General features: G+C 42.6%; 1 protein-coding gene across 3 annotated transcripts in view; it reads left to right on the forward strand.

Annotated features, from left to right (window-relative positions):
- The window catches only part of DCAF6 (DDB1 and CUL4 associated factor 6), a 289,468-nt gene that overhangs the window by 64,471 nt on the left and 203,181 nt on the right, over window positions 1-21,816 (forward strand). For all 3 annotated transcript variants that reach the window (XM_088482419.1, XM_088482420.1, XM_088482421.1), the window contains exons 5-6: window positions 12,578-12,763; window positions 21,410-21,523. In XM_088482419.1, the coding sequence (XP_088338545.1) occupies window positions 12,578-12,763; window positions 21,410-21,523 (300 nt within the window). The remainder of the gene's footprint in view (window positions 1-12,577; window positions 12,764-21,409; window positions 21,524-21,816) is intronic.

Below are 21,816 nucleotides of genomic sequence, written 5' to 3' on the forward strand. Positions count from 1 at the left end.
GTTTTTGCTTGTATAATCTTCACCATGTTGGAAAAAGTGTCAATTGTTAGAAATTTCTGCCTGCACAATATATACCTCTAGCGCTCTCCCAATCACAGATTCACATGAATGGTGAAAGACAAATATAATGAAAAAATAATCACCATAAATAATGAATCCACTTGATAATGGAATGTCCCATAGTATCCACATAAAACGCCTTATGTAAAGATCGTTGATGGAATCTACAATAAATATCTCCCCTGTTTGTGTGTTAATTGAAAAACACAGGTATGGGAGGATATGGAAAAAGAAACAAAATAGTGCAGATCAAACTTAACACACAAAATTTTATGACAAATTGCACTTACAAAATGTAGTAAGAAACAAGCGTTTGTTTAAAACTATCCACAGCGGCAAAACAGCAGCACTTTCAAATATTCCGTCTTTGTCATCCTTAATGTTAGAAGGGGAAAGGCAATCGCCCAGCTCCGGATAATGGGATGTGCCAACAAGGAAAGGTACTCCGAACAGTGCTCCACCACTGAAGAAACGGATGTAATCCACAGAGCCCACGCTTAACGCGTTTCAGTCAGTCCTTCATCAGAAGCATGCTTAACGGCTCACAATATGCAGTTTATGTACCCTACCTATACACCACACACCTGTACCTAATTGCCGCTACTCAGCGCACATTTGTGACTGCGCATGCGCACAGTCACCGGAGTTCCAGAAACGAGATGGCCGTGCATTCCACGGCTCCCGGAAGTAAGTTCCAAAGGAAGTTCATGCATTCACTTGCCACTACTCAGTGTGCAGCTGTTCATGAATACAGTCACCATGGTCTCTGAGGCAAAATGGTCGTGCGTTCCATGGCTCCCGGAACTTGGGGCCTGATTCAGAGCCGGACGCTCTGAATCAGGGCGTTTTTTTTTTTTTTCTTTTCTGTGGAGCGGCCTCCTGGACGCTCGCATAGCTGTGGGTGACCACCCACAGCTATAGTGAGCGGCCTGGTTGATGATGACCATCGGGCTTGCGACGAGACCATTGTGGTAGGGTCTCGTGGCCGCAAGCCCCAGAGAGCTTTCGGCTCTAATAGAGCCGGAAGAGCTCCCACTGACATCACTCGTGATGTCAGTGGGGCCGCCCACAAACGGCAGGCGTTCGCTTGGGAACGCCTCCGTTTGTGAAGCCACCCCCGGTCACGCTTACCAAACGGGGCGAGCTGTCAATCACCATCGACTGCTCGCCCCCTTTGGAGCGAGACCCGGAGCACCCGGAGCTAACTGGGTCTTGTGCATGCGCACGACTGAGCCGAGCTCCATCGTGCGCATGCCCAGTGGGCAAACATCGACCCTCAGCGCTCGCGACCGGGTCTGAATCAGGCCCTTGGTTCCAAAACATTTAACGAATTTATGCGTTCCACCTGATATCCATGATGTGTAGTGAATCCTGGGCCTGATTCAGACCCAGTCGCAAGCGCTGTGCGCTCGCAATTGGGTCGATGGTGGGCCAGTGCGCATGCGCACGACGGAGCCAGCTCCGTCATGTGCATGCGCGAGACCCGTATAGCGACAGGCACTCCGTCATTCCGGGTTTCGCAACAAAGGGGGCGAGCTGTCGATGTTGAGTGACAGCTCGCCCCCTTTGGTGGGCGGGCCGGGGGAGTGGCTGCCCAAACAGAGGCGTTCCCATGTGAATGCCTGCCGTTTGGGGGCGGCCCCACTGACATCACGAGTGATGTCAGTGGAGAGATTTCGGCTCTGTTAGAACCAAAATCTCTCTGTGGCTTGTGGCCACAAGACCCTACCACAAGGGTCTTGTCGCAAGCCCGATGGTCGCGATGGTCTTCACCATCGCGACCATCAACCTGGCTGCTCTCTATAGCTGTGGGTGGTCAATCCATAATCACATAAAAAATAAAATAAAAATATGTGCTATATTAATATATATTAAAAATATAAATACATAATAAAAAGAGGTAGTTCTATGATAAAATAGATAAAAAGTGCAGGCATAACATACTCACATTGGTTATTTAGTCAATTTAAAAAGCACTTCAATTCAAAATCCCCATTTAGTCCCCTGGGTACAATAGTCCTTAATTGGTGGATCCACCTCATCTCTGTTTGTGAGAGACGTTTGTCTAAGTCTCTCGTTCGCCATTTTGGTAAAATTACTTGTATGCCTAAAAAGTTTTTTCAATGGCACTCCTCCGAGTTATGGTGTTTTTTTGAAATGCATAGAAACCATATGGGTCTCCAATCCTTTGCGGATGTTGTATATATGTTACGCCCACCTTATTTTTAAATTCCTGCTTGTCTTGCCTACATAAAATAGGCCACATGCACATTCCAAAATGTATATAGCATTTTTGAAGTGGCATGTTATAAAATCCTTAATAGGATATGTCACACCTTTTTAATAGTGGACCGTAAGGATCAAGAGGAATTGTACCGAAGGTGATGTGTGCCATCAACAATTGGATGAACTAGCTGATCGATTCTTAGCAAAAGGTTACTCAGAGGAGACTCTTGAGAGAGCCAGAGAAAGACTAGATACCATGGACAGAATTGACCTGATAAAAGAGAAAAAGGAAAAATCAGGTTCAAATGAAGTTTATCAGTGGGCCTTTATTACACAATTCAATTCAGCCTATAAAGAAATAGAAAAAGTTATTAAAAAGAACTGGAATATACTCGAACAAGACCCAATAATTGGTGATATTATTGCAGAAAGACCAAAGTTCATTTATAGAAAGGCCCCCTCCTTAAAAGACAAATTGGTTAGTAGTAGTGTGGATATTGAAAAAAGACAAAGTATTAGAACAAAGGGTTTCCACCGTTGTGAAAGCTGTCTGATGTGCAAAACGGTGAAAGCCCGTGAAAAAAAGATCACAGATTTCACTATTAATAGTGTGACATATCCTATTAAGGATTTTATAACATGCCACTCCAAAAATGCTATATACATTTTGGAATGTGCATGTGGCCTATTTTATGTAGGCAAGACTATCAGGAATTTAAAAATACTGTGGGCAGAACATATATACAACATCCGCAAAGTATTGGAGACCCATATGGTTTCTATGCATTTCAAAGAACACCATAACTCGAAGGAGTGCTATTTAAAAAACTTTAGGTATACAAGTAATTTTATCAAAATGGCATACGAGAGACTTAGACAAACATCTCTCACAAACAGATGAGGTTGATCCACCAATTAGGGACTGTTGTACCCAGAGGACTAAATTGGGATTTTTAATTGAAGTGCTTTTTAAATTGACTAAGTATCTGATGTGAGTATGTTATGTCTGCACTTTTTATCTATTTTATCATAGAACTACCTCTTTTTATTATGTATTGTGTAGATTTATATTTTTAATATATATTAATATAGCTTAATACTTTTTCTGGACCAATATTGGATATGCTATTTAAAGGACAGGATTCACTACACATCATGGATATCAGGTGGAACGCATGAATTAGCTAAATGTTTTGGAACCAACTTCCGGGAGCCATGGAACGCACGTCCATTTTGCCTCAGGGATCATGGTGACTGTATTCATGCGCAGCTGCACGCTGAGTAGCGGCGAGTGGATGCAGGTGGAATGCATGAACTTCCTTTGGAACTTACTTCCGGGAGCCGTGGAACACACGGCCATCTTGTTTCCGGAACTCCAGTGACTGTGCGCATATGCAGTCACAAATGTGCGCTGAGTAGCGGCAATTGGATACAGGTGTGTAGTGTTTAGGTAGGGTGTATATATACTGCATATTGTGAGCAGTTAAGCATGCTTCTGATGAAGGACTGCCTGTCTGAAACGCGTTAAGTCTGGGCTCTGTGGATTACATCCGTTTCTTCAGTGGTGGAGCACTGTTAGGAGTACCTTTCCTTGTTGGAACATCCCATTATCCGGAGCTGGCTGATTGCCTTTCCCCTTCTACCATTAAGGATGACAAAGACGGAATATTTGAAAGTGCTGCTGTTTTGCCGCTGTGGATAGTTTTAAACAAACGCTTGTTTCTTACTACATTTGTAAGTGCAATTTGTCATAAAATTTTATGTGTCAAGTTTGATCTGCACTATTTTGTTTCTTTTTCCATATCCTCCCATACCTGTGTTGTTTCAATTAACACACAAACGGGGAGATATTTATTGTAGATTCTATCAACGATCTTTACATAAGGCGTTTTATGTGGATACTATGGGACATTCCATTATCAAGTGGAGTCATTATTTATGGTGATTATTTTCTCATTATATTTGCCTTGCGCCACTCATGTGAATCTGTGATCAGGAGAGCGCTAGAGGTTGGTACACATTATTCTAAATCTTTATGCTTTCTGAGTATTGGGTGTTTACTCTTGTCTGTTGTGGATTGTAGACATGATTATACATGTTTTCTCCATGTTTTGCAGTTAATTATGCAAAAGTGGTTAGATATTTGCTGGAGGTGGGTATTTATACTGGGACCCAGGGTATGTGTACATATTGTGGTTGCTGTTTCTCTATTATGAAGGCTGAATATTTATTATGCTGAACTTGGTGTGTTTGGATTGCAAGTCGTGAGAAAGGACCCTTAGTTGGTCCGAAACGTCGACACGACACAATATCTATGGAACTTTCCGGTGTCATGTCTGGTGAGTGCCCTCTTTTTGATACTGATAATTTTGGGTTTTAGTGAGACATGAGTGATAGATATATATATATATATATCTATCACTCATGTCTCACTAAAACCCAGGGTGTGCCTCGGTCACTTTTCGTGTTTTGGTTCTGGATCTCTCTTCGTGTTTTTGGATGTGGATTGGTTTTGCCAGAACCACCATTCCGTGTTTTGTGTTTTGGATCTGTATTTTTTTTTTTTAAAAGCATAAAAACAGCTAAAATCTGAGAATTTGTGGGTTTTTCTGCTCCTATGCTATTATTAACCTCAATAACATTAATGTCCACTCATTTCCAGTCTATTCTGAACATCTCACACCTCACAATATTGTTTTTAGTCCAAAAGGTTGCACCGAGGTAGCTGGATGACTATGCTAAGCGACACAAGTGGGCGGCACACATGTGGCCCATCTAGGAGTGACACTGCAGTGGCAGACAGGATGGCAGTTGGAAAAACTAGGCCCCAAACAGTACATAATGCAAAGAAAAAAAAGAGGTGCAAGATGGAATTGTCCTTGGACCCTCCGACCCACCCTTACGTTGTATAAACAGGACATGCACACTTTAACAAACCAATCATTTCAGCGCCAGGGTCTGCCACACGACTGTGGCTGAAATTATTGATTCGTTTGGACTCCCACAAAACAAGCTGGCAATTAGTCTGTCCCTGCACAAACTGGCTCTACAGAGGCAAGATGTCATCCTCATCCTCCTCATCTACCGATTCCTCACCCTCTTCAGTGTTATGTACATCCTCATCCGCACCAAGTATTAATTCGTCCCCGCTGGAATCCACCACCACAGGTCCCTCTGTACGTTCTGGAGGCTGGTCTCCCTGGAAAAATTGATAATTAATTTTGATGAACATAATCTTCTCCACATTTTGTGGAAGCAACCTCCTACGCCTTTCACTGACAAGGTTCCCGGCTGCACTAAACACTCTTTCGGAGTACACACTGGAGGGGGGTCAGCTTAGGTCAACTTAGGTAAAATAGAGCCAGTTTGTACGGGGGCCTCCAAATTGCCTCTTTTTCCTGCTAGTACAGGTACGGACTGTCTGACATGCCTACTTGGATGCTGTCACCGATGTAATCCTCCACCATTCTGTCAATGGTGACAGTATCATATGCAGTGACAGTAGACATGTCAGAAATTGTTGCCAGGTCCTTCAGTCTGGACCAGATGTCCAAACTTGGTCCTGCCTGCCCTGCATCACCGCCAGCGGGTTGCTTAGGATACCTAAGTTGTTTCCTGGCAGCCCCAGTTGCGGGAGAAAATGAAGAAGGAGCTGTTGACGTGTCATGTTCCGCTTCAGCTGACAGTGTTTTCACCAGCAGGTCTTTGCACCTCTGCAGGCTTGTGTCGGCTGGAAAGAGAGACACCACATAGGCTTTAAACCGAGGATCGAGCACGGTGGCCAAAATGTAGTGGTCTGATTTCAACAGATTGACCACCCTGGAATCCTGGCAAAGCGAATGAAGGGCTTCATCCACAAGTCCCACATGCTGAACAGAATCGCTCCATCTTGGCTCCTCCTTCACTTTCTCCAGCTGCTTCTGTATAAGCCTGATGAGGAGAATGACCTGACTCAAGCTGGCAGTGTCTGAACTGACGTCACGTGTGGCAAGTTCGAAGGGCTAGAGAACCTTGCACAACACGGAAATCATTCTGCACTTCACTTGAGTCAGGTGCATATACCCCCTCCTTTGTCTGTCATAGGTGGATGTATAGGCTTGTATGGCCTTTTTCTGCTCCTCCATCCTCTGAAGCATATAGAGGGTTGAGTTCCACCGCGTCACAACCTCTTGCTTCAGGTGATGGCGGGGCAGGTTCAAGAGTGTTTGCTGGCACTCCAGTCTTCGGCACGCAGTCGCTGAATGGCGACAGTGGCCAGAAATTTTTCGGGCCACCCAGAGCGTCTCCTGCACACCCTTGTCGTTTTTCAGAAAATTCTGCACCACCAAATTTATTGTGAGAGTAAAACATGGGAAGTGCTGGAATTTGCCCAGATGTAATGCCCACACAATATTGGTAGCGTCAGATATCACAAATCCCCAGGAGAGTCTAAGTGGGGTAAACCCCAGGGCGATTATTTCCCTCAGTTTCTCTAAGAGATTGTCGCGGTGTGCCTCTTACTGAAATCGGTGATACACAGCGTAGCCTTCCTTGGAACGAGCTGGCGTTTCTGAGCTGCTGCTACTGGTGATGCTGTGTAAGGTGATACATCTACCCAGTGGGCTGTCACAGTCATATAGTCCTTAGTCTCCCCTGTTCCACTTGTCCACATGTCCGTGGTTAAGTGGACATTGGGTACAACTGCATTTTTGAGGACACTTTTTCTGACGTCTCTGTACATTCTCGGTATCGCCTGCCTATTGAAGTGGAATCTAGACGGATTTGGTATCGGGGACACACTACCTCCATCATTTGTCTAAATCCCACTGCACTAATGGCGGATACAGGACACACGTCTAACACCAACATAGCAGTCAAGGCCTCAGTTATCCGTTTTGCTTCAGGATGACTGCTGTCGGACTTCATCCTCCTCGTTAAGGTCTGTTGGAGGGTAAATTGTTTAGTAAAAGTAGTGGTGTTCCTACTTCCTCTCTGGGATGATGAACGACTCCCAGTAGCAACAGCAGCAGTAGGCGTAGAAATGCAGGATCCTCCGGAGGAATCCCGGATAGGAGAGTCGGTCATGCCAGTGACATGGCCTGCAGGACTACTTCCAATCCTGACTAAGGAGGAAATTGACGAGGAGGGAGTTGACGGTATGGTTTGCAGGCGCTTGGATACAACAGGACAAAGGGATTTCTGTGTCCCTGGACTGCTTACGGTCTTACCCAAAGTTTCTGAACTTGACAGTAACTTTTTATGAACGTGTTGCAGGTGACTTATAAGGGAGGATGTTCCTAGTTGGTTAGCGTCCCTACCCCTACTTATTTCACCTTTACATATGATACATATGGCAAGACAGTTGTTGTCTGGATTTGGATAGAAATATTGCCAGACCAAAGAGGTGGAATGTTTGGTCTTCTGCCCAGGCATGACCGTTATGGGCTTTTTCATCCCATGGACAACAACTGTCTCCCCCGGAGCCTGATTTAAACAAACCACGTCACCATCAGAATCGTCCTTGTCAACTTCCTCCTCAGCGCCAGCTACACCAGTATCCTCATCCTGTTGTACTTCAACAGTGACATCTTCAATTTGAATATCAGCAAGTGGACTGTGAGTGCTCCTTCCAGCACTTGCAGAGGGCGTGCAAATGGTGGAAAGAGCCACCTCTTCCCGTCCAGTGTTGGGAAGGTCAGGCATCGCAACCGTCGCCACACTTGGACTCTCCTTGGGGATTTGTGATATCTTCTTAGAACGCACAGTTCTTTGCTGTGCTTTTGCCAGCTTAACTCGTTTGATTTTTGTAGCGGGAGGAGGGCTTACATCGTCATGTGAAGCTGAACCACTAGTCATGAACATAGGGAAAGACCTTAGTCGTTTCTTGCCAGTCCGTGTCGTAAATGGCATATTGGCAAGTTTACGTTTCTCCTCAGATGATTTAAATGGTTTTTTTTAAGGTCATTTTCCTGAACTTTGTCATTTGGGATTTTATATGCCCTCTACTATGACATTGGGCATCGGCCTTGGCAGACGACGTTGATGGAATTTTATCGTCTATGTCATGACTAGTGACAGCAGCTTCAGCACTAGGAGGAAGTGGTTCTTGATCTTTCCTTATTTTATTTTTATCGGACAAAGTTTGGTCCTCCATTTATGTTATATTGATATATATGTGTGGCTAAGGCGCACAGAAAATAATTTTTTATTTTTTTTGGAGTGCACTTTGGGTGTTACACCACCCTTTAAGAGATGAGCCAGCCGGCCCTTTACTTATGACACAGGCGTATGCTTGGCACTGCTCCTTTGTTGATGCACGTGCGGCTACAGCGCACTCAATTCACAACACAGAGAAGAAGAATTTTTAATTTATTTTGGAGTGCACTTTGGGGGTTACACCAGCCTTTAACAGCCGTCCCATGATTTATGACACAGGCGCACGCTTGGTGGCTACTGTGCATACAGTTCACAAACACAGAAAAAAATAATTGTTTTTTTGCACTTGGGGGGAGCACCCCTGATGGACAGATCACCCCCTGGACAACACTACAGCACCCCTCTAGGACTACAGCCTTTATGGGACACTGCACAACACAGCCAGCCCCTATAGACTTTGGAATGGACACAGCCCCTATGGACAACTGACTGCACAACACAGCCCAGCCAGCCCCTATGACAGCAGCACAACACAGCCCAGCCAGCCCCTATTGACTGAGTGAACACAGCCCCTTTGGACAACATCAGCACAACCTAGCCCAGCCAGCCCTAACTCCCACCCTCCCTCTTCACTGTCCACAGCCGGAGTGAAAAACGGCGCCGACTCGGGGACCTTTTATAGAATCCAAAACCTGCGAGATCTGACAGCGGGATGTTTTGCCTCGATTTAAGATCTGAGTCAGGCTGGAAAACCCGAGCCGGACTCTGCCATATATATAATAATTTATCGCTGCTCCTCACCTCTATGGTGGGAATTCAAGTGTGTTGTGCGCTGGCGGCCACTAGATGGCCCCCGACTGAGCAATTCAATTGTTGCTCTGTTCGGGCATGCACGGACAGGTCTATTAGGTTTACAGGGAGGCAACACTATACAAGGGCTAAGTCTATTAGCTGAAAAAGTTACTCCTTTCAGCGCTCAAACGGGACTGTTCACTGGCGTGACAATGTCTTGTAATTTTGACGGGCTGCTAACTACAGATGTATCCTGCTACATCTTTGGTCCATACGCAATGTAGTGCTCCCTGCTAGTCGCACTATGACGTGGCGTAGTAAGTCACATAGTAATGTACTGAAACACTGGAAATGCCGGAGAGTGTAATACAACTGTCTGTCCACCAGATGTCGCTTTTCCTAAACTGCACTGCGCATGCGTGAAAAAAGACAATGCAATGTCTGTAGTACCGCTCGCTGACTGAACCTGTCATTCGGTACACTATAGTTGTCATGGATCGAGAGCTTTAATTGACTGAGTATTAAATCATTCGGTGTTGGAGTCCTGAGTACACTATTGATAAACAATTTATAAATGTGTTCTGCCATCATTATTATAGTATATTAGGCAAGAGGCACATATCGGCACGATAAGACCGCATTTTAGAAACGTCAGTGCCAGTCCTTGCAACTTGTGCCATGCACATTGTTCTGCAGTCATGTCCGGCACTCGCACAGTGATAACATGCCTTAGAAATGAACAGTTGGGTTTGAAGGGCACTGTATAAAACCACCACTGAACTACAAGTCTCATCCCAGAAAGAGGTATCTTTAATTTACAAACTGTGCGTTTTATGCAGCACAATTGTGGCAATGTCGGCAGTATTGATACGGCTGGCGTATATGGGCAAGTGGATACAGTGAGTGCCTTACATAGCCAGCGCTTTGGGTGCAAGGCCTGGAAAGGCAGAAAGACATCTCTTTCCGAGCTGTGACTTGTAGTTTAGTGATTTCATACAGCACCCTTCAAACCCTACTGCTCATTTCCAAGGCATGCCATTACTGTGTGTATGCCGCACATCACTGTCTATAGTGCTACAGTGACTGGCACTTAGTTATGTGTACCGATAAGAGTCAAGCTCCTAGCGGCACAGCATTGCCACAAGTGTGCTGCGTAGAATGCACAGTTTGTAATTCAAAGACAGCTCTTTCTGAGACTTCCAGTTCAGTGATGGTTTTATATACCGCTGCTCAGACCTCTCTACTAATTTCTAAGACATGCCATCGCTGTGTAAGTGCTACACACCACTTTCTACAGTGCTGGAATGACCGGCACTTACTGATGTGTACCGATTAGCGACATGTTGTACAAACCTTTGGCGACACAGCAGTGCCGACATTGCCGCAAGTGTGCTATAGAAGACGCACAGTTCTGGGCTCAGATTTGTGGTTCAGTGATGATTTAATATAGCGCTGCTAACACCCCAGTACTAATTTCTAAGGCATGCTATCACTGTTTGAGTGCCATACATCACTGCCGAAATTGCTGTAATCGCACAGGCAGTCTTTCATAAAATAGCCAGCTATGCAGAATTACTACAGTGCTGTATACAAGACACTGTTTACACTGTGCAGTACTGTACAGTATGTGAGTGGCCCGTCTGTCAGGGTTTACTGTACTATTGTATTTTGTATTGCCATATCCATCCACTGCTGTATTATTCACCACTGTAGTTTTAATCAGTGGAGCACTGGCCACCCAGCGGTGAAGCTGTGTATTGCATTCCGTGGATATTGTCAAGTCTCACTGCCACGCCACACTATTCTCATGCCGTGACTTAGAAGCTTGTATGGCGCGCTATGAGCAAATATGTAGTAGGACACATCTGTTGTATATTATAATTTGCAATAGAACAAAACCAGCTTTGATAGTAGGACACGATAGTATAGAGACCACCATTCACCAAACATATTGGACAAGCATAACCAAGTGTCTTCACGAAAATCCCAGAAATTTCCTAACTTCCAGACCTTAGAATATAAATAGAATTTAGATTCTAGGGAACTCATGTTGATCTACCAGCATCTTCGCATATTTAGATTGTAGCCATCTCTGCAAGATTCGGTCGAATGATAAAATGTTTGTAGCGTGAATGGAATTGTAATTTTGGATGTATCATTTTGTATGTATTATATTGTGCGGTAAGATTGCATTCGATATTTATACATGACCATTAATAAAAATAATTTTTTGCACATACATCTTGCAGGCAGAAATTTCCAACAAATTCCAGTGTTATCCAACCTCAGCGCCATATTTTCTATTCTTACAATTATTATTATTATTATTCATTAATAGCCCTTATAGTATCAAAAGGCTGCAGGGATCTACGGATAGGAAGCGCAGTGAAACTCAACCATCATCCAACAGCATTGGTATAAGTGTCACACCAGGGTTTCATTTGTGGTGGGACTATTAGAAATTTAATTCTGAAACTTCTTTTGCCACTACAGCCTATAATGTTTAAAGCTAATGTCCTCCCTGCACCTGTATAGGTACACTGTGGCTGCTGTCGTGTCAAACAGTCAATCTTGCCCATTCCAGATCCAGGGCCTCTTTTTTTTTTTTTTTCAAAATGTTCCATTGTGCTGTATCTGCAACTTTTTACCTAATGAGGTTAAAGTCACAGCCCTGTGTCTGTAGTACACTTCCAATGGTGTTTCTCTGCGTCATTCTGCGATATGACTAAGGACACATCTGCAGGTTATAGTTCTTTGATTTCCAGTAAGTGGCACATTATATGTTAGGATTTAGCACACCTCCTCATGAGATGAAAATGAGGGTGCTAGGCAGTGGTGATTATTAATTTTATTTGTCAGCAAAAAAAAAACCAAAGGGTTGTTTTGGGGGATGGAGAATATCAAATATATGTTTGCAGAAAAAAAATAATTGTTTGGCAGATGAAGCTAATTTTTTTTTTTTTAAAAGTATGTAAACCGTTAAAGTATGCATCTAGACGAAAGGATGTCTTTCTTAAACTTTTGAAATATTTTGCAATGATTGAGGTATTGCAGTGTTTGAGAGATTCTTTCACAGGAAAATTGTATATTTAATATCGACCTATGCAGGAGCATATTGCTGACATTGTTACTGCAGACAGTAACTAGGCTATAAAAACCAAATAAAATAGAAAGTCATACACAAAAAAGTGCTAACTCATTACTAGAGAAACTGAAGTGGGAGAACTGTTGTCTAAAATCTAGCTTCTGGGTATTACCACATCATTAAGCCATGTTTTGCATTTGGCACGGAGTTTGCACTTTTATTTAACTAGTACATTAGTTTGATAATGTTTTTAATTACTTGTTTTTTTACTTCTTACAGGCATTGACCAGAATCCGCTCTGGTCACAGAGCTAATATTTTTAGTGCCAAGTTCCTTCCACTTACCAATGACAAGCACATTATATCGTGCTCAGGAGATGGAGTTATTTACTTGACAAACATTGAAAAAGATACAGAGACAAATAGACAGTGCCGATTTACATGTCATTATGGAACTGCATATGAGGTTTGTAATAGCAAATTGATATCTATACTATCCTGTTTTTCATGTATTAATGAAGAAAGAAAGCACTGAATATGTCATGACATATACTTAAGTATACTGTTGCCACTGTATATTTTATATCAATCAGTTTTGTTATTGAGGCTAAAAAGACCTTCAACCTTTGGCCCTACAGCTGCTGTGGAACTATACATCCCAGCATGCAATGCCACCGTTTTGATATAACGGCATGCTAAAACTGTGGCAGGGCATCCTGGGATCTGTAGTTCTACAGCAGCTGGGGGGGGCAAAGGTTGAAGACCCATGGTTTAGGGGTTATTAAAATCAACACTACTAAAGAGAAACATTGTAATATATTAAATCATAAACATATGTCTGCATTAGGAGATCTTAAAAGTGTGTCTATATCACAACATACTGATAAATAAAAGTAACACTTATAGTAATCAGATGCAGAATCATGTGCTTTCTCTGACTCTAGAAATACCTGTGCTCTTTTGTGTTCTCTGTATTCTAATTTGATGCAGATATAAAATATATTATTTCCTCATATTTAAAGGCAATCCTCACATATGGACTAATCCCTGACCTGTTGTGACAACCTGGGATTTAAATCTTGTGTTGGAAGTAATAATATTACAACCTTTGAATCCTTAGATAAAGTATCACTCAAGTGGCTGACATTCAAAGTAACATTTTTGATGGCAATCTCATCTGCCAGACGATTGGGAGAAGTTCAGTCTGTATGGTACCTGGAACCATTTGTAAACATACACTCTGATAAAGAGGTGCTTCAAACAAATCCTACAGCCTTGCCTACAGTAGCTTCAGAGTTTCTTGTCAACTAAGAAACTGTACTTCTGGCTCTGCGTCCAGAGCCAGTAAAGACTGAAGAGAACTTTCATATGTTTCTCTTTGGGTATTTCATTGTATCTTTCTAGAATAAAGACTGTCTGCAATACAGATATTCTTTGTTCTTCTTGAAGGTCTTCCAAGAACATGCTTACGATATAGATTAGAGAAGTCATATCAGATGTTTATACAGTACAAAGAAAGGATGTAATGTGTCAGAGATATTGCACGGGAACAGCTGTGACCTAATGGGCTCACAGGACACAGGCATCTCATATTTTTCACACATTATTTTCTAGATGTCATTACTAGAGAAGATACTGTTTGGAAAGAAGATTCTTAAATCAGTCGATCATTAAATATATATTTTGTCATAAATTGATCTGTTTTTAATTGCTTTTTGCCCCTTCCCCATTACTATGTATGCATGTGTACATACGTTAGGGCTGCCATAGAGTCTGAAAGAGAAATTGTGAAATTATATTTGCCTAATGATTTAATTTCTTTGAAGCCTCCATGGCAGCCACAATATTTCCTTCCCAGTATACATTGTACCGGCACCTTGGGAAGTGAAATGGAAGGATGAGTCGCACTTTGATAACTTTTTCCTGTCTCAGCTGAGTATGACCGAGGGTTAACCCATACCACAGTGTGCGTCAAATGAATGGGAAGCATAATTGCTTATTTATATCTTAGGATATTATTTTATTTATAATGTGCTGACATGATGCACACAAATGAAATGCAGTGACATGAAACTGAAGTTAAGGTGGCCCTGTCGAAATGAGCTTAAAAATATAATAGGTGTGGGAATCATATTGTAGTGGAGTAACATTGTAGCTGATGGTGGGGAAAGTCTGTATGTGACTATTATAAGGCAGCACCAATAATAAAGCTACGAAAGGCGTTGTGTAGATACGTCATTTATCATAACGAGCAGAGTCCTTGTAAAGTGGAAGCACAGAGAATAAACAATTTACTGTACCACTCTTAAAACTACCAGCTGATGTCAGCCATAACTGTCATTCACTATTTATTTTTAGTATATAAAGTTACCCAGGATATATATAAAATAAGTTTTTGAAAGTAAGTCAAAGGTGTGTAACGTATTGTTTAAGACCCTAAGGGGTTGATTCTAAGTTGGACGCAGTCGCGGCCATCCTTGCGTCTTTTAATGCAGTTGCAACTGTGACTTTATGCTATTGCCGCTACAAAACCCTTCCCTGGTGTACATCTGACGGTCCGAATGTGTAGGGTCTGAGATGTCTACTGCCTTCGTCCGTAGAGGCTGAAATACAGCTTGATGCATCTTTAGACGCAACATTGGTCACACTATCGAACTTGCACCTATCCTATGGCAGGTGCAGTTTCTCTGTCTGAGTATGGCCTCCTATGTGAGCGGTTGAGCGTCTCTCTGTACGCAGCTGCTTTCAGCATCACGTCTACGACACTCTTCTAAAAGGCATCATCTCAGTGCATCTGTTTAGCTAGTTCCTGTTATCTCCCATTTGTTGCCCAGGACCACCAAATATATTTCAGAGTCCATGTGTCTAAATCTGTACTGCATATCTGTACGAACACCATCGGAGTGCATGCACAATGTGATTAGACGCATACGAAAAAACATTGGTAGACTGCATCAGACATTGCCACTGTGCCTGACTCAGACGCTATGTGAGGTTCCAGAATATTTTTTTCCTTATAATAGGCGATGCACTACATTTTACTGATTTATAGCTTCCCAAAACAATGGAGCATTGAGACTTTTTGTCCCACGGGTTAATACGCTCTGGTTTTAAATCACGTGTCACATTAAAGATTAATATACCTACCTTTTTAGCTTGTGCTTGCAGATGTCTCCTCCAATAAACTTCCCCAGGATATAGGTTAGTACCTCTGATGAAAGAATATAAAAACAGCAATAAGTGGCTGCGCGTTCAAATCATACACCGAAATAAATGGATAGATAAATAAATTTTACTATTAAAAAGACACATGAATAATCACAAAACATGTATAAAAATATTACTTAAGCCTATACACAAAGAATACATATATCTGGTCACTTTCCTAAGAATAAGCTGTAGAAATAAGCGACAATTATGGCAACAATGTTATTTTCCACAAGAGAAAAGTGTGCAGACTTGCACTGGACGTTTAAAATCCACACTCACAGTATCCAATAAACAGTTCATATAAAATACGTATTTGAATGAAATGTATATGTTCAAAAATCTTCTTATGATGAAGTATGAATGTGTATTAGGATACCTGTGGCTGAAGGTCTGTAAAAGCTGTGAATGGGTGTCCTCTCAGCAGTATTAATATTGACGGCAATTTGATCACCTTGAGTAGATGTATGATGTGGTACTACGGGTAATCGCCTGTAGATGACGGATCACACTGGAGTTTGGTTAGTAAAACTCCCTGAGGATATTGAGCTGGTACACGGGCTCCCTGCTGGCTCAGAGTGATCTGTCGAAGCCCAGCGGTGTTGCTGTAAAGGCTTGGCAGCACAGGTGTATGTACGTTATGACGTCCTGGGAAACCGCGTCTCTGCTGAGATCTTGCCGCTGCTGCAAGAAGGACAAATGGAGCTCAGGCGATCCCGTATGTGTCCGGGAACGTGAGGGGCTGCAGCTAAGACATAATTGTAAAGCAATGTCCAGCTCTTTGAAACCGTGTCTGTGCCTGAATCTTATCGCTGCTGCAGGAGGGACAAATAGTCCCATATGTATCAGGGAGCGTGAGAGGAGGCTGTAGCCAAGGGAATATAATAAAGCAATGTCCCGCTAGGAAAGTAACAGGAAATGGCTCTTTTGTGGTTTATGTGGTTTTAATATGTCTTTTTAATAGTAAAATTTATTTATCCATTTATTTTGGTGTATGATTTGACCGCGCAGCCACTTATTGCTGTTTTTATATTGTTTAGGAGAGAGAGATCTTTGTGGCACCTATCCTGATCATATGTAGATTGCACTGAGAGCGTCATAGTCAGCATTACTTTTCCTACATTTTTCAATATTCTGATGAAAGAATGCGAAGACGTTCTGAAATACAATGCTTCATATAACAGCAAGCAGAATGGGGAAGAAATGTGACCTAAGGGACTTTAGATGTAGAATGAGTGTTCGTGCCAGATAGGGTTGTTTGTGTCTTGCTCAACTCCTGGGATTTCCTGTGCAAAACAAAAACATCCAGTGAGTGGCAATTCTGTGGGTGAAAATGCATTATAATTGAGAGAGGTAAGAAGAGAATTGCCAGATTGGTTGAAGGTGGCAGGAGTTTAACTGTAACTCAAATAACCATGGGATACAACCATGGTATGTGAAAGAGCATCTCTGAACGCGCAGCACATGAAACCTTGAAGTAGGTGTGCTACAGCAGTAGGGGAGCACACCACTCAGAAAATCTGAGGCTACAATGGACACAGGCTCACCAAGGCTGGACAGTTGAAATGTGGAAAACGTGTTCTGGGTTAATTTTCTGCTGTGGCATGTAGATGGTAGGGTCAGAATTTGGGCTAAACAACATGGATCCATCCTGCCTGAGTTTGCGTCAAGAGTTTAGGGTGGTGTAATAGTGTGGGTAGTTTTATTGGTACCCATTAAACATCTTATTAATAATTCAGTGTTTAAATGCCACATACTACCTGAGTAGCCTGATTCAGACCTGCTCGCAAGCGCACAGTGCTCGCAAGCAGGTCGATGGTCCCCCACTGCGCATGCGCGAGACCTGTCCAGCGATGTCAGCTCTGTCGCTATGGGTCTCTCTACAAGACAGGGCAGCTGTCGATGGTGAGTGACAGCTCGCCCCAATTTGTAGGCGGGGAGGGGGGGTGGCTGCACATATGCAGGCGTTCCCTTAGGAACGCCTGGCGTTTGTGTGTGGCCCTACTGACATCACTAGTGTGATAGAGTAATAGAGTTCCAGCTCTATTACACCAGGAAGTCCGCTCAGGCTTGCGGGAGACCCTACCACAGGGTCTTGTCGCAAGCCCGATGGTCACGATAATTGCAACTGATTTTAGGCCACTCGCACAAGCTGTGGGTGGTCACCCACAGCATTGTGAGCGGGCTGGAGATAAAAAAAAAAAACGCCCATCAGACCTGCAAGCGGGTCTGAATCAGGCCCTATGTGTGATGCCTATATTACACCACAGTCCACCCATCTTCTAATGGTTGCTTCCAGCAGGCAAAGTACCATATCATCTCGAGCTGATTCCACAAATATAATGGGTTTGGTGTACTCCAATGACCTCCACCGATACCTGATTTCAATCCAGTACCTTTGGGTGGAATGGAAGATTCCATGTATAAATGTACAGCCAACAAAACTACAACAACTGTGTCATTCTATCACATCAACATGGACAACATGGGAAGAAAAGCTTCCATGCCTTTAAAAATTCAGGCTGTTCTTGGGGCAAAGAGAGCTAACTACCCAGTGACAGAAAGGTGTACTTAAAACAAAGTGCCGCAAAAAAAAAGTTTTGACGATCAATGAATTGCTATACTAGTAACCCTATGTCCAGTGAATATGTAGATGGACTCTCCAACCTTCTACAATTTGTCTTTTGTGAGGACAAACCATACATGGGGAAGTTACAGGTCTGGAAAGATTGAAATTCATACCATAGTACAGTGGTTCCCAAACTGGGTGCCATGGCACCCTAGGGTGCTGTAGTGCAGTTGCAGGGGTGCCACTGGTTTTTGGTCCAGGACTACATCAAATTATTTATGGTCAATATGATGGGAAAAACTAGTGCTGGTGACTGCAAATCATAAAATATGTGGACAAACAGAAGTACAGCCCTGTGCACCACCACATAACTGAACCTAAGGAAGACAGGTAAGCACAATTTACTTAATGTCATATTTTTTTCTGAATTTCTCAATAAAAAATGTTTTGCATAGGGGTGCCATGAACAAAAATACTGATACTCTTGGGCACCGCTATTCAAGAAAGTTTGGGAACCACTGCCATAGCAGCTTCTGGCAAGCTGTGTAACTGATGATTATTAGCTCCTGAGCATCCTGACAATTCCACTGTGTCACAATTTCCCATTGTAAGGGTCTTATATGAACTGACAATTTGACTGAATCCATAGATACTATCAGTTTGCCTGTCAATTGCAGGAATTTGTGAGGTATATATACTAAGGCGAGGTTTGTCAAAGCCACAGATCATCAAACTGCAAAATAATGAAATACTAAACCAGGCTTATTTAGTATTTATTCCTATTTCCGTTATAAAATTATTGCTCAAAGCCACTGATCATCGGCGCCTTTGACAAACTTAGTAAATCTACCTCTTGATGTGGTGACTGGCTTTCCTGTGCAATTCTGAAATTGTCTGTCGGAATTTAGAATTGCTTCCAGTGGTGCCCATACATCTGCGATTCATTGTGGCAGTTCCCTGCTTTGCAGATGACTGGGTCGAGTCATCAGCATAATCCAACATGTGAAGGTGCTGGCCCAAAAATGATCGGAAATAAATGGCTATTTGGGGACTTTTAACATGCTGTATTTTGCTGATTCCCAGACACATCAGTGATCATCGGATTGCTGGATCGACATCGGCAAAACGGGGAATCGCGGTTTAGATCTATAGCCCACATAAGTCTGCAACTAACCCGGAAACGTGTGTTCTAAGTATTACTACCAGGAATTGTAACTGTTGAACTCATATATTGGCTTTCTATCAGCTAGCCAAGTACCTGAAGGTTTGTCAGCTCCACTTAAACGGATTGAAATATTGTGTGAATCCTCAACCAAAATGCTAACAAATACTTTTTTCTCCATTTAACTTTAGAGCTGCAAAGAGTATCATTTGGATTTTCAAAAATGTTCTAGGTGCTGTTTGTAACCCTAATGTTCTTTACATTGATCATGTATTTGCAATTCATATACCATGAGATATCCCAGGGTTGCCTACCCTCCCGATTTGGCCGGGAGCCTCCCGAAAATCGGGTGCCGCTCCCGACCCCCCCGGAAAGGCAGGCAAGCCTCCCGATCCCCCCAGAGTAAAGATAGAAACCCCAGCAGCAGAGGGGCGGTGACATAATTCATGCTGAATCCCATCATCGTGGCCCCGCCCCCTGCTTCAAAATGCCGTTCATTTTGGCATTGTGAAGAGGGAGCGGGGCCACGATGACGCGATCGCATGGTCATGCCCCCGGTCCTGCCCCCAGTACTTCATCATTGCCCGGTCACGCCCTCCGCTGTAAGCAGACATTCAGCTCCCTCCCGGAAGGAGGGAGCTGAATGTGTGCAAGGAGGCGATATCACTGATGTTCCAGTAAAATTTTTACTTGGTTGACTAGTCTATTTGTCTGAACTTGTCCTATACAATGACCTTATTGGCTCCATCTTGAAAGTTCTGACCTTTTTATGATACATTTGAGCAACTTGATTGTGCAAAGGGAAACTCCAGCTTGTTACCTTTTTATGTAGCGTCTTGTGCTTTTTGGGCCCACACGGCTCCTAAAGTGGCCAGTCTGCTTCCTAAGAACTGGCAGGGTCATGACACTCTTTTGTTTTGACCTTGGCTGTCCTACTTCCACTTCCTGATGAGGAAAATGAAGAAGCAGATGCTTATTTGGTCCATACTTGCCAACTTTTAATCTGCCCTCCCCAGGAGAAACCCCGGGGAGAAGCAGCAGTCGGGCAGTGATGGGCGGGGTCAGACCATTTGCATCTTAGGCCCTGTCCCCTTACAGGGAAACTAATGCAAATCGCGCATATTTTAATAGGGGGCAGGGCCAAATGACGAGATTATAATAGAATCGCGTCATTAAGTTTCTCCCCATTCTGCCCACTTAACTAGTAAGTGGACGGGATGGGGAGAAGTGCTTACACTCTCGGGAGTGCGGGGGGTTACCCGAAAAAACGGTTCTCATATAGACTGCTTTATGCTCAACAACTCCAATGTTGTGTGATAAATAAATGCATGAATACAGGGGCACTGCCCATACACTGGTTCCACATTTTAATGTGTTTTCATTTATTTCTTGTCCCTGTTCTAGACATACTGTAAGGTATACTTTTACATCCACGTTCAAACTGTGGTTGTAGAGTACCAACCCTGATTCAAATATCTGTATGTTCGGTTGTCAGTAGTTTTCGCTGCTTACTACAATTTATTGCAGCCATTCAATCCATGTGGATTCTGATGGCCAATTAGGTTATTCTAGCCCACATTAGCCACAAATCACAGCAACTGATATATAGTGTAAGATCCTATCCGATAATACCACCAATTTACCTGTACACAGTATCCAACTGCACTAATTAAGTATCTGATGGCATTTAATAGTAATTCATAATTCAAATTAATTATTTTATATTTTCTGAAATTCTTAAGTATATACTTTATATGTCAATTCATGTAAACTTACTGTTATTAAAAAATTAATCTATTAATATTTTAGATTTAAAAAAATATATATTTGTTATGAGAAAATCAAGTACTGAATTACAGTCTAACTTTTTTTATTAACTTGCCTTAGGTACAAGCAGACAAACATTAGAAAATAAATGCTGCACTTTTTTCCAGTAAACAAATTTTGAGCAAATTAAAGAGGCAATTCATTTCTCGGTAATGGTCCCCCGTGATGTTCGACTGTATATTATTGTATGAAAACATCACCAATATTCCTTTACACCTCTGTGGGTTGCGAGGAAAAATTTTGTTATTCACTTGACCATTCCTGGAGGTATTTTGTGCCATTGTGCATAATTGAATCGCACCCTAAAAGTTGACCAATTTTCTAAAAAGTTTTTTTTTTTTTGACAGATCATGACCATCCCTAATGATCCCTACACATTTCTGTCATGTGGTGAAGATGGCACTGTACGGTGGTTTGATATCCGAGTGAAGACTAGCTGTACGAAAGAGGACTGTAAAGATGTAGGATCGATACTAAATATTTATTGGATGCTATATTTTAGTATACTAACTGCAATACTAAAGCGTATAGTTTTAAGTATCTGACTATACTGGGTATGCTGCTGTTTACTGGAGTTTGGGGCAATATAAAATTGCACAGGGACAGAAAAGCACAGGGGTAAACTGACATAGTGAAAAGTAAAGAAATGGAAAATAAGACCACTTTAATACATATATATTTATTGGGAGCAGGATGTACCTGCATTTATTTCTTCTTATATTTCTAACCTTATTGGTTGCTGGATGCTTGGGAA

This window comes from Taudactylus pleione, unplaced genomic scaffold, assembly GCF_031769625.1.
Source record: "Taudactylus pleione unplaced genomic scaffold, aTauple2 ptg000288l, whole genome shotgun sequence".
Lineage (NCBI taxonomy): Eukaryota > Metazoa > Chordata > Amphibia > Anura > Myobatrachidae > Taudactylus > Taudactylus pleione.